At 39.0% G+C, this 24,485-nt stretch overlaps 1 protein-coding gene across 2 annotated transcripts; it reads left to right on the top strand.

Annotated features, from left to right (window-relative positions):
* The first annotated feature begins 4,030 nt into the window (after positions 1 to 4,030).
* On the top strand, positions 4,031 to 23,902 carry LOC127450791 (neuronal pentraxin-2-like). Of its 2 annotated transcripts, none has more exons than XM_051715152.1 (5): positions 4,031 to 4,858; positions 8,905 to 9,118; positions 9,974 to 10,218; positions 16,117 to 16,296; positions 19,567 to 23,902. In XM_051715152.1, the coding sequence occupies exons 1-5, from the start codon at positions 4,424 to 4,426 to the stop codon at positions 19,792 to 19,794; spliced, it is 1,302 nt and encodes a 433-aa protein (XP_051571112.1). In that variant the 5' UTR covers positions 4,031 to 4,423; the 3' UTR covers positions 19,795 to 23,902. The 2 variants fall into 2 exon arrangements, with proteins under 2 accessions (XP_051571112.1, XP_051571110.1); XM_051715150.1 differs by having other exon boundaries at positions 8,902 to 9,118.
* Positions 23,903 to 24,485: the final 583 nt, after the last annotated feature.

The following is a 24,485-nucleotide window of genomic DNA, read 5'->3' as shown; positions in this document are numbered from 1 at the left end:
TCACGACTGCTATGTTGATCGGAACTGCACCCAAGAATTTCATACACCATTGCACTTGTGTATATGGCTGTATGACAATAAATGTGATTTGATTTTGATAAGAAAGGAGGATGATTTTCCAGGGGTGGTTGTGGGAGGTGTGGCGCATAAGCTTCTGCTTTACGCAGATTATATTTTATTATTTGTCTCTGAACCTACTAGATCTATGCCTTGCCTCCACAGAATTATTAATTCCTTTTCCAAGTTCTCAGGATACAAAGTCAATTGGTCTAAATCTGAAGCTTTGGCACTGACAGCGTACTGTCCAGTAACGGTTTTCCAGCCGGGCGCCTTCCAGTGGCCCAAACATTAAGTATTTGGGGATTTTATTCCCAGCAAATTTGTCTGATTTAGTTAGTGTTCATTTTGACCCTTTAATAAAAAGGTTTTCGAGCGATGTGTGTAGGTGGGCTTCATTACATTTATCGATGATTGGGAAGGTTAATGTTATTAAAATGAATTGTATTCCAAAAATCAACTACCTGCTACAGTCTCAATTTTGCATCGATTTTATTGGACCCCCTCTAGATTGTATAGGCTTGGTCTTAAAGACACTCCCACCTGCTGGCGATGCCAATCAGAAGACGGGGACACAACCCATGTTTTTTGGGGATATGTTGGGATCCAGGAGTTTTGGTTGAGGATTCAAAGCTTTGTGTGTGATGTAGTGGACACTCAATTTTCGTTTTGCTTCAGACTGTGTATTTTGGGTGATGGGGCGTTCCTGAATATAGTTGATAAATATATAAAAAGCTGGGTGCTAACCAGCATGATGACTGGCAGACAGGTAATTCTCAGGGGATGGAAGTCAACTGATACGCCCTCATTTCATGAGTGGTCTACCGAGATGGGCAGGGTAGCAGCATTTGAGGAGATGGCATGTAGAAGGCTAGATTTGTACATCAGGAAATGGGGCAGCTATTTAGCCTTTTTGGAAGGCTCTCGGGGAGGGGCAGTGGAGAGAGACTAGTGTTTTTGTGTTTTTTTTTGTTTTGTTTTGTTTTACGTTTCTAAAAATGTTCTGCTGTTTTATTGTCTATATGTGTGTCTTTGTCAGTTGGCTTTTGACCACTGGGGTGCTCGTTTGTGTCGGGTGGGGGGAAAGTTGTGATTTCATGTGGTTTGATTCTGCACTTTTTGTCTATTTGATTTGCTGCATGGAATCAATAAAAATTGTTAATAACAAAAAAAAAATGTATCAAAATTGTAAAAAAAAAAATAGTAATATTTTTATATTGAATATTGATGGAGCAGCATAATTTGGGTAAAAAGAAATAATAACGTAAGATTACTCTCAGGAAAATTTTGCAGTGCGTAGTAACAAACAGGTGTTTAGGAAAGTTCTGTGGTAGTTTTTGTGCTTTTTAGTGTTTTGGGATCAAATAAAATCAATGGAGCCTTTTACCCCACAGAGCCTTTAGCCCCATTGTACCCTACCCTGGTCCAAAAACAGATTTTAGTGTGTTACATTGTTTACTGAACAGTTGTTGTAAAAAAATAAATATATATATATATATATATATATATATATATATATATATATATATATATATATATATATATATTTATATTTAATTTGCTTAATATTATAATTATAATTATTATTATTATTATTATTTTTTTTTTTTTTTTTTTTTTTTTGAGGAAATAATTAGCAAAAAAATATCTTAATTTACTACAGTTTTGAAATAGAGAAAACAAGCATATTTGCATTGGTCTTTTGAAGCAAATCCTTGCAGTTACAACCTTGCATTGTGACAACTTGCCCTGGTCTCCTCTAACAGCTTGAAGTTCATTTAGAATCAGAATCAGAATGAGCTTTATTGGCAAGTATGCTTACACACACAAGGAATTTGTCATGGTTACAGAAGCTTCCAGTGCAAAGAGAATACAAAAAAAATATACATATACAACAAATACATACAAACATTTGAAATATACATAAAAACATATATACTTAAACAGTGAAATAAGAATAAAAAAATAAGATAAAACAGATAAATATATAGAGGAAACTACAGTAGGGCAATAATGTTGTTCAAATATGTTACATACAGATATACAGATATGTGCAAGGTGATTTGATGTATTGTGCAGAAGAGGTAAGATATGTCAAATAAATATAAATGGAATGTAAATATGAATGAATAGTTGAATATGCACATGATAATATTGCCACAATGGTGAGTAATGGGGGCAGATTTAACTGTTCATGAGATGGATAGCCTGAGGGGAAAAAACTGTTCTTGTGACTGACGGTTCTGGTGCTCAGAGCTCTGTAACGTCAGCCAGAAGGCAACAGTTCAAAAAGGTAATGGGCTGGGTGAGTGGGGTCCAGAGTGATTTTACCAGCCCTTTTCCTCACTCTGGAAGTGTATTGTTCTTGAAGGTGGGGGGGGGGATAATCCGCTCAGCAGTCCGAATCGTCCTTTGTAGTCTTCTGATGTCTGATTCCGTAGCTGAACTAAACCAGACAGTTATTGAAGTGCAGAGTACAGACTCAATGACTGCTGAGTAAAACTGTATCAGCAGCGCCTGTGGCAGGTTGAACTTCCTCAACAGGCGAAGGAAGTACAACATCTGCTGGGCCTTTTTCACAGTGGAGTCAATGTGGGTCTCCCACTTCAGGTCCTGTGAAATAATAGTGCCCAGGGGCCGGTTGCACCAGCCATACATATGTTACAACTTAGCCTAGTTGTGGCGTAAATGGGCACTAAGTCACAATTTACGCACTACTAAATATTTGAGCATTGCACCATTAAACTTAGGTAGGTTTAAATTTACGGGAGAAAACATTATGTACAAAACGTACCTCTTCAGCATGAAACCGATCTAACGGTGCACTTTCCTGTGTACGGTGTCAAGTTTCAAAATACGAAATAAATGTCTAATTTTCCTGCCTGTTGTATTAGTACTTATTTATTTATTGCCCCTTATTCATTTTAGATAAAATTATTAAATATTGTTATTTACATAAGCTAAATTGCTTCTATCATTAATTAAATCTTGCTTTATTATGTATCGTATTTCAATGGGGATATCATTTATTACAGCTGACAGTTACGTGAACAAACAAGGTTTGAACATCAACCGTAACAAGATCAAATTGAAGTTCACGGCTTTTTAACACTTCTGTGTACAAATTTGAAGGCTGTTTATTGGATCAGTAAAGGTAAACGTCATATTATGTGACTATACATTACTTTACGAAGAGCTTACGACCTACTAGTTAAGTCTTGCATTAAGAACAGGTGGTGCAACCAAATTAAGCACTGGCTTAGTTACAAACTAACTAGTAGTTAGTTAGCCCTTAATGTGAACTTTACATCCCAACTTATGTGAGATCTTACGCACAGCTGGAGCAACCCTACCCAGGATCCTGAATGACTCCACTGCTGCCACAGTGCTGTTTAGAATGGTGAGGGGGGGACAGTGTTGGGGTGTTCCTCCTAAAGTCCACAATCATCTCTACCGTTTTGAGTGTGTTCGGCTCCAGGTTGTTCTGACTGCACCAGACAGCCAGCTGTTTAACCTCCCTTCTGTATCTTGGACATCTTGGATGAGGCCGATGACAATGGTGTCGTCTGCAAACTTCAGAAGTTTGACAGAGGGGTCCTTGGCGATGCAGTCATTTGTGTACAGGGAGAAGAGTAGTGGGGAGAGCACACATCCCTGGGGGGCACCAGTGCTGATTGTACAGGTGCTGGAAGTGAATTTAAATCGGCTGAAAAGCAGTTTGTTGAAGACAATTAAAAAGCCCCACTCAATAGTCTGCCAAGCGCATTAAGAACATTCGACATTCACGGACAGCTTGTGTATTGTGTATAAAATACACAATACACAAGCGTGACTCGCGTCAAACTGGAGTAAGTGACGTAGATGAAGCTCAGTCAATCCGCGCGCTCCACCAACGGAGCAAAACTGCGCGCGCCCGGAGTCTCTATATTAATCCGTTCAGCACCACTGACTGTGTGAAGAGAGTTGAAGCGCTCACACTCGATGATTGACGACAGAAAGCATTGGAATTCCAACCCTATAACAGCTAATCTCTCTTCATTTGGACAGCTAATTCTTTTGAGTGATTTTTATGAAAGTGCCAGTGAGTTAAACCCGTTGTGCGCATCTGTGAGAGGGGGATTCAACAGTTTTATTCTTTAAGTAACATTCAGTGACGGCGAGAAGATAGTAAAGCGCTCAGACTAGTTATTTGTCGACAGAAAGCTTGGGATTTCCAACCCAATATGGTATTTTAACATATTCAAATGTATTTTTGAAGATCTGCTTTTATTGGGGAATTATATTCACATCACTTTGAGTGGCTTTTTAAATCAAACTAACTTCGGCACCTCAAGTTTTATGTGTTTTTAAGAGAGAAACGGCCGTTATGACAGCTCTGTTCGTGGCACTGTTGTTTATATTCGCATCAGGAAGCGGGAAAGTGGCTCGCGCGAGCGGCGCGAAAGGAAGCCGCTTCGTGTGCACGGCCGTGCCCGCTGGCACCGACCTCAACTGCCCGGTGGACACGAACAACCGGGTCCAGAGCACCAGCCCGCTGGAGGAAGAGTTGCGGAATACTATAATTCAACTGCGAGAGACCATCCTCCAACAGAAGGAAACTATAGTCAGTCAACAGGGCACTATTAAAGAGCTCAACTCCAAACTCACGCGCTGCGAGGCTGACGCCAAGTCGCGAAGCAACGCGCGCAGGAAGGATTATAGTAAAAACACGATGGGCGACCTGCCGCGCGACCCCGCCGAGACTGTTGAGCAGCTGGGCAAGACCATGCAGAGTCTGAAAGACCGCCTGGGGAATCTGGAGGTGAGTGTGTATGTGTTTGAGTGATGCTGGATAAGAGTGATAATTGAATGCCCACTTAAGATCTGTTTGTGTTGCATTAAAGGAAAATGGAGCTCTAATGATCTGTGAAATTTGCTTCATTCGCGCCTGTCAAAACAAGGTCTTGAGCCATGTTAGATGCTGTGGGAGAGACTTTTCTGGATGCATTTTTTCTTTTGAAACAAGTTTTAATATTAGGCCACATTTATTACAGCGCGGGTTTATTTATTCACTCTATAGGTTACTGCTGACAGTGCAAAGAACTTTGTTCTTTTAATGTTTTTTTATTTATTTATTTATTATTTTTTATGTATTTGAATGGCTGATGTCCATACCGATACATGCAGTGTGGCCGATATACCGATATTTACACAAAGCAATTTAAAGGGATATTTGACCCAATTATGAAAAAAATTATTTACTCATCCTCATGATGTTCCAAACTCATGTGAATTTCTTTCTTCTGTGGAACACAAATGGAGATGTAAAGCATAATGCAAGCTTCAGTCACCATCCTTTTTCATTGCATCTTTTTTCCATACTGTAATGAAAGTGAATGATTCGGCCCCTAGCCTCTCTCCTGTTGTGTTCCATTGAAGAAAGTAAGTCATAAGGGTTTGGAACATCATGAGGTTGAGTTAATTATAACACAATTTTCATTTTTGGTGAACTATCCCTTTTTGTTGAACTATACACATCTGGGATGGCATGAGGTGAACTATCCCTTTAATAATATGAGATGTACACAAAATTGCTGAAATTAAATTAAATTAAATTAAACACTTATTCTCACAATATTCTAAATAATATTTAATACAATAACAGAAAATATGAAAAGATTGTGCATTAGCCTAAATTAGCAAAGCTAAAATCTATTTTTGATTTGGCTTTGAAACTGTTTGCAAAACACCAAGTCAGCATATTTTTTGACTAATGCTGATAATCTCAAAATATAACTAAATATTGGCTGGTTAATCTGCCTGGTTGAAATAAAACACCATAATTGAACATAAACCCCATTATTAACATGAAACAGAACTACAAACTGAACTATAACCCTTATATACAGTACAGTATATACTCTACATATATGGTTTCTCATGGTTTGTTTCACGGTTGTAGGGTCACGGTTTGGTATTTTAAAAATCCAAAGTAAAAATATTAAATTTGGTAACAAACACTTCGAGATTTGCACTCTCTAAAAATCACCATGGTTTTACTACAGTATCCATAGTTTTAACCATGGTATTTGTAGTAAAATCATAGTAACCACAAAATTAACATGGTTACTGTCATGGTTATAATATAGTAAAATCATGGTTACTATGTAGAAACTACAGTTTACTGTAATAAAACCATGGTTAATTGTATCAAAACTATGATTTCTGCTAAGAAAATGATAAGGATACGACTGTAACCACGGTTCCTTGAAAGGAGGGAATGAAATGCTGCGTAACTTTTAACTTGTAATGAAGATTTAGTACAGCGTGGTGCCACTTCCGGGCATTTCCAGCTGGATGCTGTGGATGACAGAACAAGGGTATGTGTTTGTAACAAAGTTCAATGGAAAGGAGGAGGCGAGAACCGACTTGAAAATATAAATAAACTTTTAATAAAACAAAAAGACACAAACATAAACATATGCAGGGCAGCTTGTAACTCTGTCTCTCTCGAACTCCTGCCTCCAGTCGCCTTTATCCCTCTCGAGGGCTTAATTAGACTGATTAGGGGCCGGGTGTGCAGTATCACGACCTGGCCCTGCCCTCCTCCCTGCCACAGACTCACAGTTCTCAAGGCAGCCGCCTCGATTCAACAGCATTATTTCCTCCACCGTAAGGGTGCGGGACCCACCTATTCTCCGCTCAGAGATATTGAATCTCTTCGCAAAAAAATGTCAAAGAGACGGTATCAGTGGACAAGCGGATTCTAGATTAGGGGCCGGGTGTGCAGCATCAGGACCCGGCCCTGCCCTCCTCCCTGCCACACTCCTCCCTCCTTTCCTTCAGGCCGGGGAGCTCCCGGCATGACGTATATCCCCTCTCCTCCTGCCGGCAGGTCATCCCTGCCTCTTCGGACCTGGGAGGGTGACAAGGGGAGGGAAAAAACAACAACAACCAAAAAAACAAGAGGGAAAGGCCAACACGGAGTGACAGCGGGAGAGAGAGAGGAGAGAGAGAGAGAAAAAAAAACGTACTCGCCGCTTCTCCGATACGCCGTAGCCTGGTCCTCGGCCACTCCTCCACCCTCTAGTGGACGACAGCCGCGCCTCATCCAGGCGGATCAGAGGCAGTCCTCCAGCCCTTGGCGGACGGAACGCCCCGCTGCGTTTTCGGTGGACGGTAGGGGTCTCTCCCGCCCCTGGCAGCGGTTCTCCAGCTCCAGGCGGTCGGCCAGGAGCCCCTCCTCCCCTCACGGTAGGCGGTCGTGCCTCCGCTCTCAGGCAACCAGCCTCCTCCGTCCCCCGGTGGATAGCCACGGCTGCTCTGTTGTGGATGGTAGTGGCGAGGACTCTACTACGGCGCATCACTCCTCCTCCCTGTGTTTCAGCACCAGTGTAACAAAGTTTAGTGGATTTAGTCACTGATATAAAGATTTGGTTGTTGGCTGAATGTAATGAACATATTAATTCCTGAGAGAGGAGACCTTGCTACTAAATCGGTTGTGACGTGTAATATACATTAGGTAGATATTTGGCCTAAACTATGAATTAAAAATGTTGATATAAACATGAAATTAGACAACCCAAACAAGACCAAAACTGACTGATAAACAAAATACCTGTACAGTCCAAAAATGAGACGTGTAACAGGTGTGTTATGAGGATGATATAAAGTAGATCTTCGAACTGAACAGCCTTGATAATAGTAATAATAGCCATCGTGATTTTGCTTCTTTTCATATCAGATGCCATTAGCATGTCAAATTAATGTTTACGTTTTGAAACATACCTAGTTGTTAAATGTACTTACATTTAGAATACTGAGCTGCTCAGATTTCCAGCCACGCGTATAACCGGGGTTTAACAAAGTTTATTACTTTTCATCGCACGCTTCATATCTAAAGGTAAAAAAAAAAAATTATTTTGGGAACAGTACTAGCGCTCTGTGCCTTTATGAGTGCTCATTCATGTCAAACAGAGCCTAATTTGCACTGAGAGAGATGATGAGAGAGAAGCACAGAGAGACATGGATTTACAGTCTGATAGAAAGAAACTATTGATTTCTTCTGTTCTTATGTGTGAATTAATAATTATCACCAACATGTTAAAACGAAAAAATTTGGGTATTGAACATGGAATGTGCAGGGATCGTTAAAATGTTGAGTAAGACGTGCAGTCCCGTTCCGATTTTCAACACATTAATAATAGATGATGCAAAGACACTTGGAGCAGAACGAGGACGGTTTTCGGAGCGCGCTCAATGTCTGCATGCTCTTGTGTGCTCAAGCGACTGTGCCTCGCCGCGTCCAGTATATTATGCGCGTGCTCAATATAGTAATCTTGCTCGCTCATCTCTGAGTGCTCGGTTAGAAGACTGTGTTCACTCTGTGTCATTTTTGCACTAATGTTAAGCACAGCACTGGCCCGGTCGAGCAAGTGGCAGTTCTAGCAACTGGCCTGAATCTCTCTCACAGGCCCCGGCTCATCACGCAGCCCTTATTGACAAGCCCTGCTAAATGATACATTATTTTCTCTCTAATCTTCTGATGCAGGGATTCCCATTACCCATTAGTAAACATAATATTTGTTCTAGTTTGATTGATTTATACATTTATTCTTTTAAAATGTAACATTTTTATGTAATTTAACAGTAGATGTATCTTTAAAAGACTATCTTTGTGATTTAATAATTCATGTGTCAGCGTGATAATTCAACATTGACATTTCTATAACAATCTCACAAACCCCCTGCTTTTCATGGGAAACCACCTGTTGGGAAACCTTGCTCTAATGTATAGCTATTATCTATAACAGCATTAGCTGCTAGCAAGTCAAGACTGAAGTTTTGAAATCTCTCATCCTACAGCAGCAGTTGCGTACCAATGCATCAGGTGGACCATTTCCCAACGAGCTGAAAGACCTGCTGAAGCACCGTCTGAGTGACCTGGAGGGCCAGCTGCTGACCAGAGTGGCTGAACTTGAGGAGGAAAAGAGCCAGCTGTACAACGAGACAGCCACTCACCGCCAACGCACTGAGAACACACTCAAGTCATTGCTGGAAAGGATCACTGAGCTGGAGAAAAGTATGGCACCTCTCAGAGATGTATTATTCGATCAGTCCTTCAAGTCCTGTTTGTTTCTAAAAGTCATGACACATGAGACCGAATGTATCACTTTTTCTTATGTGATGCCTTCTCAGATGAAAAGGCCAGATTAGACCAGCATTAAAATCAAAAGCATCACAAGCTTAAGTTGATCGCAGAGACCATTGGTGCCAATGGTTTCTACGATCTACTTAGGCTTACGATGCTTTTGGGAAATGCTGCCCAGGCTGGTTTAAGATGGTACAAGCTGGTTTGTGCTGGTTTGGTGCTGGCCTCGCAGCGTAGCCTAGATGTTCACTAGCAAAACCCATTTGTTGGTGGATTTTTTACCTGTTGGTCCCTAACCAGTTAGTACTAATTGCTATTTTGAAAATGTTTTAGGACAAAACAAATCTAAAGCTGTGGCAGGATGTGTTGGCTACAACATTAGCTGGTGGAAAAATGTATGCATGTAAATTATCTTGCTATTTACAGCCATTTGTTTGCCTTCCACTGCTCCCTTTGGCCTTTTTGGATGTGGGATTTATAAAGGCCCCATCTGTCCCCTGTTTTCAGAGTTCAGGGCAGCACATGCACAAAATGAGCTACATTTGCAAAGACCAGTGAATGACAATCAACGTTTGCATCAACATTTTACCTTACATAACCCCAGTACATCATTTCATATTAGAGCAATTATGTGAGCCAATTATATGAATCTCTCAGTTCATTAACTGAACCTGAAAGCATTACACAAATTCAGTTTGCTAAAATCAAATTAACACCATCTTAGGTCAGCACACTTTGTATCTTTCTGTCCTTCAATTCAAACCTCTCTCTCAATTCTCTTTAAAGGTAATAGTGCATTCAAATCACCAGAGGACTTTAAGGTGTCTCTGCCTCTGCGCACCAACTACCTGTATGGCCGCATAAAGAAGAATCTCCCAGAGATGTATGCCTTCACCGTGTGTATGTGGCTCAAGTCCAGTTCCAGTCCTGGAATCGGAACCCCATTCTCTTATGGTGTCCCAGGACAGGCTAATGAGATTGTGCTGATAGAGTGGGGAAACAACCCCATAGAACTTCTTGTCAATGATAAGGTGAGCTATTTGTAAACTTGTTTTATGATTTATTGTATGTCTAGGGAAGACCTTCAAGTGTTGTGGCTATGATTTAAAAGCCTCATAGCTGCAGAACTATAAAGTCTCAATCAAAATATTGGACCCAACTCTTTACAAATACAAAAGCTTAATGGTTGGGTTGGGCACCCTAGTTTAATTATAGTGCTTGCGAAGATAAGCATTACCAATATGATTTCTTGTTCTAAGGGTAAGGGCTTTTTATTTTTACTTTGACGTGTAACTCGTCCTGCACCGCTTGTGTTACCAACATTAAGGACACATCAAATCGTTCAGCTCATGGAGCAATGCGCTATTATGCTTATAAGCAATCATATTTTCGATTTTCACCTGGTGGACCAGAATACTTTATTATAGGGAATTGATGGTGGGGTCTTTTGACTTGGGCAGGAGCAATAACCTTGCAACCACCCAGAACACCCTAGCATCTTGGCATAGATTTTTGCACAGGCGAGAACCATGCCCATTTTCTTTAGAAAATGTAAAAATCTTGTCTGTAATAGAATGAAATGTGATACTTGCTTTAATAGACGTTTATTATATCCATCAAAATAAGTGAAATGGAGCCCCTTAGAGGACCATTTTGCGTGCCCTTGGAATAGTTTGCTTTATCTCGCAATATGTTTTGCATCCTCTCGCAATAGTTTGTGTTCCTTCAAAATAAATTAACCACTGTTTTACTGTAGTAATATTGTAGTAACAATTTTTTGGCATAAACCATGGTTTGGAAACAATTAACCATGGTTTTACTATAGTAATATCGTAGTAACCATGACTGTAGTAACCATGGTTACTATAGTAAAACCATGGTTTCCACCAAAAAACATGGTTACTACATTCTACAATATTACTATAGTAAAACCATGGTTAATCTATTGCGAGGGAATACAAAAGTATTGCGAGGGGATGCAAAACTTTTTCCGAAGGCATGCAAAACTGCAAAGCATCTACCACACAGTGCAGCTATTTGCACCACAATAGTCTGGTGGAACCACAGAAATATACAAAAAATTAGACAATAGGCGTCGCTGCGGTGGCATGGGGTGTGCAGACGGTGGAAATGTGTAGTGTTGTCCTAGCGACCCTGGTTCGATTCCACCTTTTGTCTCACTTTTTTTTCCCCCATCCAATTTACTGTTTCCACTCGCTCCCTTCCTCCTGCGGCTCAGCAATGCTTGTTTGTAGACTGCATCACTGTAATACGATAGTAATATTATAGTAACCATGTTTTTGGCAGAAATTATAGATTTAATGCCGTTAACCATGGTGTTACTACAGTAATATGGTGGTAATATAGTAACCATGGTTAATTTTGTGGTTACTGTAATTGTACTACAAAATACCATGGTAAAACTATGGTTACTGTAGTAAAATCAAGGTAATTATTTTTCTAAGGGAAGGTTAAGGTTTGGTTTAGGGCTAGGGGTTAATGTAGTGTGTCTGTGGAACTCTAAATAAACACAGTAAACATGCTGCAATGATGCCCAAATACTAAATATGGGTACAAATAGTATCTGACACTGTTTGCACCAGGGTGCAAAAAGTAGGCTATCTACCATTATTTGCACCAGGGTTGGGGTGAAAATAATATTTGCTAGTAGCAAATAGCATCTTCCAAAAAACAAACAAATAATAAAAAATAAAACAAATCCCCTCCATGTACTCTAAGGGGCTCCATAGAAATGTTACATGAATGTTGTACAGTGCTTGTTGTTGAGCTTGTTGATATTATCTTAAAAGATCTTAAAAAACATGATATTGTATAAATACAATGATATTATTGATAGGTTTGTTTAAAATCCTGCTGGTAATGATATTTGAAATTAGAACTTGCGACATACCCAATTTTTTTTGGTTTGGTTTTCTTAACCTTTTTTTTTTTTTTCTTAATGTTCGTAATTACAGTACCTCTACAAGCTGGTTTTGTCACAGAATAAGAATATGAAACTGAGCTGCTTTTCTTTGGGGAAAATTAGCCTCCAGTATCTCATCTGTAAATGAGGTTAGCGTGTCTCAGTAGCCATGGATGCTGCATCTATGGATCTTTGCTGAGGAGATATTTCCATCTCTGGATTTTTGTGGAGTGTAACCTGAGGGCCTAGAGATAGTGAAAGAGCGAGGGAGGGATGGGAACAGAACGAATGAGCTAGGCTGGCCTTCCCCTGATACCTCACTCAGGATGTGTCAGTTTGGCATTGTGCTTATTGAGAGAGGCATCTTGCCCTGCAGCCCAGCACAGCATGCATTATTCATGTACAGTATGTGCGTATAAGTGTGTGTATGTCAAACAGGAAAGAACAAGAAACTGATGAAAAGTGAGAGAGATGCTGCCATGCTGAATGTGATTACCTGTCGAGTGTGTTTTCAGTGCTTTTTCCCACTCCAGTGAATACAGCACACCTGAGTGCATACTTTGTTACTTCTGTCTGAATGTTATTTTTTTTATACTTTTTGATATCTCTCAAGCGCATTAAAGATATGCTCTCAAACTGCAACAGCTGTCAAACTCAATGCATGTCATCTACAAGAAGTCAAGAAGAGTCTAGCTTTGTCTTGCTTAGCATGCAAATGATTTTTAAGGATGTAGAGCATGAGATATCCGCTTAAATAAAGAGGAGTTCATGTTATGATGAAATATGAATACACTCTATGGACATGAAGATTGTTGACTAAGTATGACTATAGCTCATAGGGTTGGTGATTTGATCAAACCCATAACCCCCTAAGTATTACGCTTTGGTACGTTACTTGTCCTGCACCATTTGCATTATAAACATGAATACCTCAAATTATATGGTAGAGGTCTGCATTCCGGCAGGACCTAATAAGATTTCTTTTTTAAATTTCAGAGTTGAAGGCGGTAGCGGTACTTCCAATGAGTAGTGTGCGTGAGCGGGCGGTCAGAGAAGAGCCTGACAATTCTGATGTGTATATATTTATATATATATATCAAGGTTTTTCCTGGCTCAAAATGAGGCAGAGGTGGTACCATACTGATCATGTGCACACATACACTTGTACCATGCTTTCCACTGGCTGAAGGAAACACTTACAAGCAACATATTTTAGGTGTTCTAATAATTAGATGATTGAAGAAAATGACAATTATCAACATTAAATTAATTAAACACAACATAACAGCTAATGTGTTCATTTATAGTTAACAAACAGCAAACTTGATTAACCTCTTAAACCGATAATAAGATCATCTCTGATCTCAGGTATGTAGGTGGGTAGGGTATGTGTAGAGACCAATCGGCCACTGTTTTACAGCTTGGATTGGACTGATCGCTTAGATTGACAGGTTTTGATTTACCATGCGCACAGCTGAAATAGTGTTGGATCTTATTACTTGTTACTTATTCTGTGTAATTATGTTTCTGGTTTATTGTGGCATTTACAAATGTAAGTAGTTCTTAGGTACGGTAAAACCCTCAGATCACTTGTTTGGAGAGGTTTTTGGACTTTTGATAAAAAAGGCTACCTTGGTTCCAAATGCCATAACTTGCTTTGAGATAACAATACAACATTTTGCCCAGATACAGTTGACATGATTGTAGTCATCATGTCAAGCATGAATAATTAACTAAATGAATAAATAAACAGCATCACTTTCTCAACAGTGTTGTAACATAAGAGCCTCCAAACATGAGATGTACATGTCTGCATTTTTGAGAAAATCAAGATTATGCATGGTTAGTAATTTTTAAGTCACTGAAATAAGGCCATGAAACACATAATAGATTTTGTAGACTCCAGTTTTTGCTCACAAAATGAACTTTTGTGAGACACTTTTTGTGTTAGAAAGGCCGTATCAGATTACGCTCTTCTTCTGAGGTAAATTCACAGTGTGTCTTCTTCCAAAAACAGAATTGTGCTCAAACGGGAAATACTGTACCTCTCGTTGGTTTCATACGGATTACACAATCAGAGAAAGTTTGTTTTCGATTTAAATTGGTTCATTTAAAAGTAGACAATTCAAGCTTTCTATAGACATATTTCTCATGTATGTGAGGCAAGTATATTTTCGTGACGTGCTCCAGACATAAGTTCACGGAGACCGAGATGGCAGAAAGTGTATCCTGTATGATTTCGTTATTTTACAAAACCACAACGTTTTGCTGTTATTGTGAGTGTACACAAATAAAAGTAAACTTTTTATTGTTTCAAATGATGTCTTACTCTTATCTGTATGGCCAAAAATGACGGAGTATTTCTTTCTGCTGTTATCAGGAAAAAAGTCAGGTGATCACGCCGGCGCCTCCGGTGACCACAGAGGATTGACTGTGTTATGTTATCAATATAAAAAAAAACTCTAACAGGAGCAATTCAAATATTGAATTTTGGGGGCATTTCCGACCCTGCACGACACTATTTTGAGCCAACGCCTGATAGCTTGCTTGTTGTTAAGCTTAATGGAGAGCTATTGCCTAAGTTCTGTTGGCTCTATGGAGATTTTTTTTATAGTGGTTTAATTTCACAGCAGTGACAAACAATGTTGAAGTTTAGGGCAAACATTATCCTTACCTGGCTGTCACAAATGAAGGCTGGTGAGGTAGACTTCGGTGTTGCTCCTCAGGGCGCTCATTCTGCGTGCGTTTACTGTGTGGAGGCTGTGACAAAGAATGTCAAAGAGGGGCAGGGGCTTGTGTGGTCTCGCAGAATTACAACTTAAGTGCAGATGTCGGGCACACGTTTAATTGAGAATTGATGACAAAGGCCAAATTTAAATAAAAACTAAAATATAAATTAAAAATAAGAAATTACTTCCAAAAAGGGCACTTATCTAGTGAAAGAGGGCGGGTGCTTGAGCACCACTTGGGGTCTATCTGTGTACGTGACTGCCTGCCTGAGGCGGTGCGAAATTTGACGGAGGCGGCTGCCTCATAATTCTCTATGCAGGAAAAACCCTGCACACACACACACACACACACACACATATATATATATATATATATATATATATATATATATATATATATATATATATATATATATATACACACACATATCAGGATCACCCATCTTGTATCACCCTGAAGGGGTTTATTTTGCGATAACAACTGGCTGACTGTACATTATCCCGCGTATTACACGGCTACTAACCAAATAAATAAATACATGGACATAAAATATTGATTTGCATACAAATTATGTAATTTGAGAAGAAATAAATTGCTGAACAGCTGGAATCAACCTCCGGTTTGCATCAGAGTTCTGTTGGTGTTTATTTTGTGAAAATGACCGTCTGACTCCTCAATATTCAGCCTATTAAAAGACTACTTGCCAAATAAATACACAAATGCACATGAAACATTGATTTGAGTTGATATTATTTTATTAGCTTACTTTAAGAGATCGCACAGTGATCCGGGAAGCGGGAGTTTTCAGTTCAGTTGGTTAATTATTTTTAAAGCAGCATGTAAATGCAAAGATTTGGCACAAAAGTTGATTGACAGGTGAGTGGGTGGTGCTTTGCTGCTCTCCGGGATGCATCAGTACGGATTAGCATTTACACCTCATATGCGATGTGATCACATATATTTTCTATATATATCTCATATGTGGCGTTTGTGATCCATTCACAAAACTTTTTAGACCCAGTTCACACCTGTATTTAGCGCTGACCACTTGCGATCGAATCACCTGGAAAGCATCTTAATACCAGGTGCAAACGGGGTCCAAGACATTTCTGAATTATGTCTGTAGGGAGAATAACTGTAGGCACTAAATAACTCATGAGACTGTGGTTACTTCCTCCTAAGCCTAATTCGTCTACTTTTTTTATGTGAAATACACAACTTTTAGGATAAATTTCCAAAGTAATAACACCCAATGGTTTTGTCATTTGTGTCTCAGGTAGCTCAGCTTCCTCTATCTGTGAGTGATGGTCGCTGGCATCACATCTGCATCACCTGGACAACCAGAGATGGCTCCTGGGAGGCCTATCAGGATGGAGAGCGACTAGGGACCGGAGAGAACTTGGCTCCCTGGCACCCAATTAAACCTGGAGGAGTCATTATCCTGGGCCAAGAACAGGTGAGTGTACCGTATGAGAGAGAGAGAGTGTAAAAGAGCAGGCCTCGCACAAGGAGGACATGGAACAATAATAAGAAGCCTTCACACGCAATGATGAGAAGACGTCACCTCTCAGCATCTCTCCCAGTATGCAGGCAAATGAGAGCTGAGAGACATGGTGATTACTGAGGGATGTGACATATAACACAGATAGCAGAGAGTCAGTAATCTGCTAGTCACCTAATAATAATTTTCTTTATTTATCACACATATACATTTGCACATATACAGTGAAATTCTTCTTTTTCACATACCCCAGCTAGACTGGGGTCAGAGTGCAGGATCAGCCATGATACAGCACTCCTGGAGCAGATAGGGTCAAGGGCCTTGCTCAAGGGCCCAACAGTGGCATCTTGGCAGTGCTGGGGCTTGAACCCCCAACCTTCTGATCAGTAACCCAGAGCCTTAACTGCTGAGCTACCACTGCCCCAAAGATGTGCAAACAGATTCAGCTTAATCTTACAATGAGCTACTGTGACAATAGAGTGAATTTACAGTGCTTAATAGTACATGAAATCTGTGACCTAAATAGCCTGAAGTGATAGAATAATGACTTAGTCACTTGTCAACAGGTCTATGCTTTCCAGTATAAGCGAACTATAGCTCTATTCCAAACCCCTAGCAAGCTGCCCACCAAACCAACATTGTTAGTAGTCATAGCTGGCTCCAGATGTGAAGCATAATGCTGCCTTATAAATAAAATCGCTTACTAACCTTATCTGTGTAAAGTTTGTAGGGCTTTACTGGTTGTTAATAATTATTTCTGTAGTTATTAATCAATATTTAAATTAATTAATTGGATCTAACTCATTAAAACCTCATATGGGACTCCAGTAAATGTGGTGTGCTACGTTTAGGAGCAAGTTTGGTTATTAGCAATAATTAATCATTATCAAAGATAATGATTAATTATTAAAATCAATAGAACATTGATGAGAATCAATGTTAGCTTTTCTTAATCCTTTAAAAAAACAATTATCAAAGATAATCGTTAATTGTTAACATCGATGAAACATTAATTAAAATTAACACTAGCTTATTGATCATTCAAATTCAATCATCAAAGATAATTATCAATTATCAAAAATCAATAGAATATTAATAAGGATTAACATTGACGGGGCACCACCCTGGAATCAGGGACTAATAACCGAATATTAAAACAGTCTCAATATTAGATTGTTTTCTTAGGAAAATCGACATCCGAAGAATATCGATTTTCGGGGAAAAAACAATGAATGAAGGTTTGAATCCGAGCACTGACATCCCGTCAGCATGACACAGGTGTATGCAAAACAAACCAAAACACTTCTCTTTGTAATATAACAAAGTTTATTTATGCAGTAATATCAATTAATAATTAATACAATGCAGTCAATAAACTTCCGACTTACAACTACAAACTAAACAGTGATATGATTAGATATGGAAATAAAAATAATTCTATAACACATAGGGTGTGTGTGTGTGACAGTGTGTGTGTAAGGAGGGATGCGCACAAAATAGCAGACGTGACTCTCGTGGAGAGTATGTCACGCGAGACTTCCGGCCAGGGAATATGACCGCGAATGGGGCAGAGATGGCGTCTACCAGTTACCACGTATATCCGTTTGAACGATAGCTTAGGGACAAAGCTGGGCTTTAGCATTTAAGCTATCTACGAGCCAAAATGTGTGCCAGAATGTTTGTGAGGGATCGCGTGCCTGCGTGTGTGCGTGTGTGTGTGTGTGTGTGTGTGTGTGTGTGTGGTTAGTATGAGAGAGAGAGAGAAGTGACAGCCCTAAGCTGATTTCGCGATCGTGGGAGAGAAAGCGGCTGTTTAGTTCATCGCTCAGAGACGCGGTGGACGGCTCGTAAACAGTTCCGCGTACTCTGACTATTTAGTGGATGAACTGCTGTCTCACCCGCGATGGCGAAATTTGCACAACAATCCAATGTGGTTGGACCACAACACAGCAAAACAAATTCGTGATAATTAATACCCTGAGTATTAATAATGAGCGGACATGGCGGTCCGTAAACTGTACAAGCAAAAACCTTGAAACACAAGAATAACACACTATAATATTCTATCTCTGCCCAGACGTAACCTCTTACTTGATTCGTATGAGGACACAGGTAGAATGTGTTTTCCTCCGTCCTTTAACTCTGACCCGGTTCCTTGAGGCTCGGGTGATGACGGGAGGCCGTTTCCACGCTCTGTCGGCGGGCGGTACGGCTGTTGATTCTCGGCGGGCTGGCGGAGAACTCAGAAATGTCGACTTGATTGAAGATGGAAGAGAAATCTTTAATCTCTTCACTTCTGAAGGCAAAACGGATGAAGATGCGGATTGCTCGGCGGTCTCATTCGGATCTGTTAGAGTGTTCGGTGGAACACAGTGTAATCTCAACTCGTCCATCGAGATGGAGATTGTATGGCCACAGTTTCAAGTCGGACATTACTTCCATGTGCCACGAGGTTGCACCTGAGAGCAGCAAAAAGCTACGTCCGTATTCGGTGAACTAAGTCGCTGGAAGTGAAATCTTTAAGCATTTCAGAATTATTTCAACTCCTGATGATGTCACGTTCGAGGGACATTCTGTTGTGTGCCTCATCCAATAGGAGTTGAGCGCTCGATCCTTTAGTGAGCAAGGCTTCATGGATCTGTAGTCTGTTTTGGACTCCCTTTGTTTGATTTTGGTGCGATTTTTATCAGTAAAATTTACGACATGGAATGTGTGGGGGCTGAGTTAGGTTTTACGACTTGTGTTAAGCCTGCCTTTGTCTTCTATCTGAATACATGAGGCCCAACAAGTTACATCCAATATGGATTACGGGTTTCGTTGTCATGGTATATAACATATTTGATATAACTTCACAGAGATAGGGTTAGTAAATGATTTTGTCACACTAAAATCATGTTAACATGTGTAATGTGTAATAACGTTTTATTTTATGTGTATTTTAGCGTCAATGGACTGGCTCCATTCACTTCCAATTGAAGTGTCTTACTGTTACCACAATTTGCAAGATTTAAATAAAAGTAAAAATCAAAAATTATCAAAATGATTTTTTTGTGGTCATCAACATTATGCCAGAAAAAGGTTAATTGAGCTTAAATTGTTTTGAACCTGCAGACAGTGAAGCAGCTCACTAGGGTTTGGAACAGATCTTATGAATCTCATTAGCTGCTGAGTTTTCAAACAGTGAGAGTCAAAGGTGATGTTTAGTAACATACTGTTTCTTCACAGGACATCGTAGGTGGGAGATTTGATGCCACTCAGGCTTTTGTAGGAGAGTTAAGCCACTTCAACATGTGGGACAGAGTCCTGCGTCCCATAGACATCTCTGCCATGGCCAACTGCTCCACCTACATGCCTGGCAATGTGGTGCCGTGGGTTGATGCCAACGTGGAGGTATTTGGCGGTGCAACCAAAGAAGCTCTTGAGATTTGCGAAGACCGTCTCTTCGATTCGTAAGGACACGTCTGTACATTTGGAAACATTCTCGTTTTAGAGGTAACCCATGTCCCAATCTCACTCTGGGAACTTTACAGAGAGAAAAAGGCAGTCAAAAGAAACTGCGTTTTCACATAATGGATTATTTTATCCTCTGTTCTGCTTTACGTTTGAATAGTATTTTGCTGTCAGCCTGGCCAAAACATAAAATTATTGTGATTTATTCAAACAAATATGTCTGCAACTCTGGCTGAAGAAAAACTCTCTTGTTGATAGTAGATATGCTTTTCTCTGTGTAGAAACATTTTATCTCTACAAACATATTGTCATTTTTAAGAACTACAGTTAAAAATGGATTTGCTTTGCCATTTTCACTGTGGTCTAACACTGAGCTTTTGTCATGTTGTGTATAGGGTGATGGCCTTGAAACCACTGAAAACAAATACTTAAACTGCGTAATTTTAGTAGAGATTCTGAGTTTTATTAAAAACGATTGAATGAGCTAATGTGTGTGTGTGTGTGTGTGTGTGTGGGAGGGTTTGGGTGGTTTACGAGGACTTTTTTTAGGTTACAAACTGGTAATTACAAGGGTATTATGCTATAAATGTGGTTTATGAGGACATTTCTAGTGTCCCTATAATTCAAATCGCTTAAAAAGCATACTAAATGATGTTTTTTTTTTTTAAATGTAAAAATGCAGAAAGTTTTTTGTGAGGGTTAGGTTTAGGGGTAGGGTTAGGGTTAGGGGATAGAATCTATAGTTCGTACAGTATAAAAATCATTATGTCTATGGAGAGTCCTCATAAGGATAGCCGCACCAACATGTGTGTGTGTGTGTGTGTGTGTATAGGCAGGTTTAAGTGGTTTATGAGGACTTTTTTTTTAGGTTACAAACTGGTAATTACAAAGGTATTATGCTATAAATGTGATTAATGAAGACATTTCTAGTGTCCCCATAATTCAAATCGCTTAAAAAAAACTAAATGATGTTTTATTGAAAATGTAAAAATGCAGAAAGTTTTTTGTGAGGGTTAGGTTTAGGGGTAGAGTTAGGTTTAGGGTTAGGGGACAGACTCTATAGTTCGTACAGTATAAAAATCATTATGTCTATGGAGAGTCCTCATAAGGATAACTGCACCAACATGTGTGTGTGTGTGTGTGTGTGTGTGTGTGTGTGTGTGTGTGTGTGTGTGTGTGTGAATGAATGATCCAGAGATTAGTGGAGGAAGCATTCATATTTTTAAAATCTACTTAATACTGCTATCCCTGAGCAGTTGACATCTCGAGCAGATTTTTCATCAAGAAAGGCTAAAAGCAAAACAGTAAAGCTGCCAAGAACTGGCCGACAGTTCCCAGAAGGCCCACAGGAACTGGGCAGACTGGATTACTGGAGTTTCTGGTTGAAGGGGTTCACCAGTTTGAAATTGTTTGATTTTATTCAGCTTATGAATTTCAAGGTACAGGAACATGGTATTACGAGATTAAGTGTGGTAACTCGACGTTGGAATGTGTGTTATCCTTTTTTAATAATGTTTTATTTATATAATTACATAAATATGTGTACAGTATGTGTGTCATGTTTTTTTTCAATAACTCATTTAGACGCATGCTCAAAGCACTGGGAAAATGAATGTGACTATTTTCTATGGAGATGAAAAGGAAATATTGATAGGCACCAAAGTGACGACAGAAAGCTTGATTCACTTGACAGTCGGATGCTACGTGTGGGTGAATTTCATGAAACGTCAAGAACATGTCCGGGTTACATTTCACTTCAAAATAAAAATACGAAATGTGGCAAATTTGTAGGAACCATTATGATTTTTTGCATTGTGACCAGTGTTGGTTAAGTAGGTCGAAAAATAATCAACCACAAATTACTAACTACTTCTTTAAATTCACTGATTACTTCATTTAAAATTAACCACATTACTAATTACTTTACTTTTAAGTTACTTTCTAAAACACTTTTCCACTCAACGAATTGAAAAGGATTTCTATATATTCTCTTTGTCCAGTGTTGCACACACGTCATACACTTGTTTCTCCCTTACAGTGACTCTTTATGGGGCCCTTCTGCTGTCACACAAACACAAAAAGATGTACATATAAACATATTCATGTTTTAAATATGTTCTACATAAATTATATTATTTTTGAAATATGTGTGACCCTTGTAATGTACTTAAGAGTAATTAAATTAATTAAAAGTCAGTAACTGTAATCTGATTTCAAGAATTTAAAATGTAATGCAATAGACTACTTTTTGACTGGATCACAGTAACTAATTACTTTGTGATCGTATTACACCCAATGTGACCTGGACATGATTTGTGAGATTCACTCGTGTACATTACTAATATGATTTGATTTGTGCTTGATCTTTAGATGACTTTTTCAAATTGTACATTTGTGTTTAATTAGAGCAGTGCAATATGCTGTATATGAGACACTTTATGTAAATGTAGTCCTCAGCATCGTTTCTGTGTTTTCACAACCAAATGCACCACTGGGTCTGTTGGTCTCACTGTGTCTTGCTGTGTTACTTGGATTTTTCATTTCAACATTCATCTTGTGCATAAAGGCCAGATCAAAGTCTGTGAAATTCACTGTAGAGTGTAATGTTACACACACTACACACTTCATAGACACTTCATAATAATACATTAGTGAGTTTCCCTTGTTGACACGTGTTTGATGAGGACTGCTCTATTGAAATGCCAAATTACTGTTTATTTCTTTCATTTGAATGTAATCTACTGCTATTTTGTGTCATAAATGTACCTAAAAATATCTCTTATGTAAATGCATTTGTATCTGTTATGCTGCCTTCAAGTCATGTCAGCATAATTGTATTTACGAAATGAGAGACCGTTAACATCGCAATGACGTGAGTACCAGTGGAAAACTCCAGATTTTTCTCGGGTCGTGTCAGTTAAATGATCACGGTATAAGCTAATTAATATTGTATTTGTAAATGTTTACTGTTCAGTTTTGATAGTACACATTTTGTGTAATGAAGAATATTATGATGTTTGCTAGAAAACAGCTGGTTTATGATGAGACAAGCTTGCTCGACAAACTACATTTTTTACCATTCTCTTTATCATAATTCTCACAAGAATGATAAAATACAAAAAAGCATAAATTACTCACCAAATTTACATCTATTGCTCTTCATTTTGTTGCACTACAGTTAAAAGTTCTTTCTATCTGTCCTGTCTTGTCAGAAAGTGAAAAAGAATTTGCCAACATGGCCTCATAGAGTCATGCTATTATACTTACTGATTTATACATGGCTCCTTGTACATTTTGCGACAGTTTCCTGTTAAAATAAACACTACAACACGATCACAAATAAAAAGGCAGAATACATACTTTTCATCCTGTTCCACACACAGTTCAATTTTATTACATCTGAACACTTTTAATATAGCCCATGACTTGTAAGGTGATGCATTTTAACGTTTGTATTACGTAACCAACTACTTTTACAAGCTTATTCGAGTGCGGTGATCAAACTGATAGAGTGTTACAATTGCGATGTAAAGGACCGGAAAATATAAGTCGGTTTTGCTCTTTATGACACTTGCGGTTAGGTTTAGAGTAGGAAGGTAGATTTTATTCATTTAAAAATCCATAGAGCACTAACCATAAAAACGTAAAAATCTGTTTGGAAATAAAGGGTTAGGGTCATCAGACCCATTTGGCTTAGTCATTAGATCTGGCTGGAAATTGCCCTACATGCCCATTTTATTCTGGAAAAAATCACTTGAATGCATGTCATAATTCCGATTTCTAAACTCTAAAGTTACTTCCTTTGAAGACTTGAAAGCAGCATTATGGCACAATGCCTACTTGTTTATAATCTGGTCTGATTCTGTTTCAGAATGTAACTTATTATATTTTTGTCCTAAAATGAATGGCCTTTTCTGAGCACCGATTGTGCATTCAGGGTTTGACCCCTAATGTGAGACTAAATGTGAAATGGCAAGAGCAAGGAAAATAATGTATGAAAAAAAAAATGGGTTTGATTTGAAATCTTTCTGTCCTCATACAGATCAAACTGGAAATTTTGTTCAGCATGGAGGAGAGGCTGAATGTTCTTTTCTGCCCAATAAATAATTCTAAAAACCATAAATCAGACAGAATATCTTTTACAGTGTAAACACACTTACTGTGTTTCTGTTGATGTGCATGCCCCCACCCCACACAGAACTGATGTCACATTGCTTAAATGAGTTCACATTTACTATATATGAACAGCACACTATATAGTAAATGTGAACTCATTTAAGCAAAGTAAAGTCAAACCCATGGATGGGGTCCATGTCAATGAGCATCAACAAAGCTGGTGAATTTTCACTCAAGTGATTGGAAAACATCACTAGGATTTTTGTACTGGGGCACACTATTCATCAACCAGGTATAAGGAAATTGTCTAGTGGCAGTGTCTTTATTCAAGACATGTCTAGACTTTCCATGTTGTCTGACGCATCACTTCTCAGGTCACACAGAAGATGGGTTTTGTAAAGAAAGCATTGTATTGTTTCTCTTCTTATCATGGAAGTGAGATGCTGCACTGTTTTTGTTTTACACAAGCCTTGAATAGACATAAGTGGTAGTTTTTCTGTACTCTGTTATGGATTCAATTGCTTCCAACAGCTGCAAAATCCTTGCCTTGGCAAGCCTCCTAGTGAAAATGAAAAAAT

Source organism: Myxocyprinus asiaticus, chromosome 13, assembly GCF_019703515.2.
Source record: "Myxocyprinus asiaticus isolate MX2 ecotype Aquarium Trade chromosome 13, UBuf_Myxa_2, whole genome shotgun sequence".
Lineage (NCBI taxonomy): Eukaryota > Metazoa > Chordata > Actinopteri > Cypriniformes > Catostomidae > Myxocyprinus > Myxocyprinus asiaticus.
Note: the sequence above shows the minus strand (reverse complement) of the source record. Positions and strands in the feature narration are given on the sequence as shown.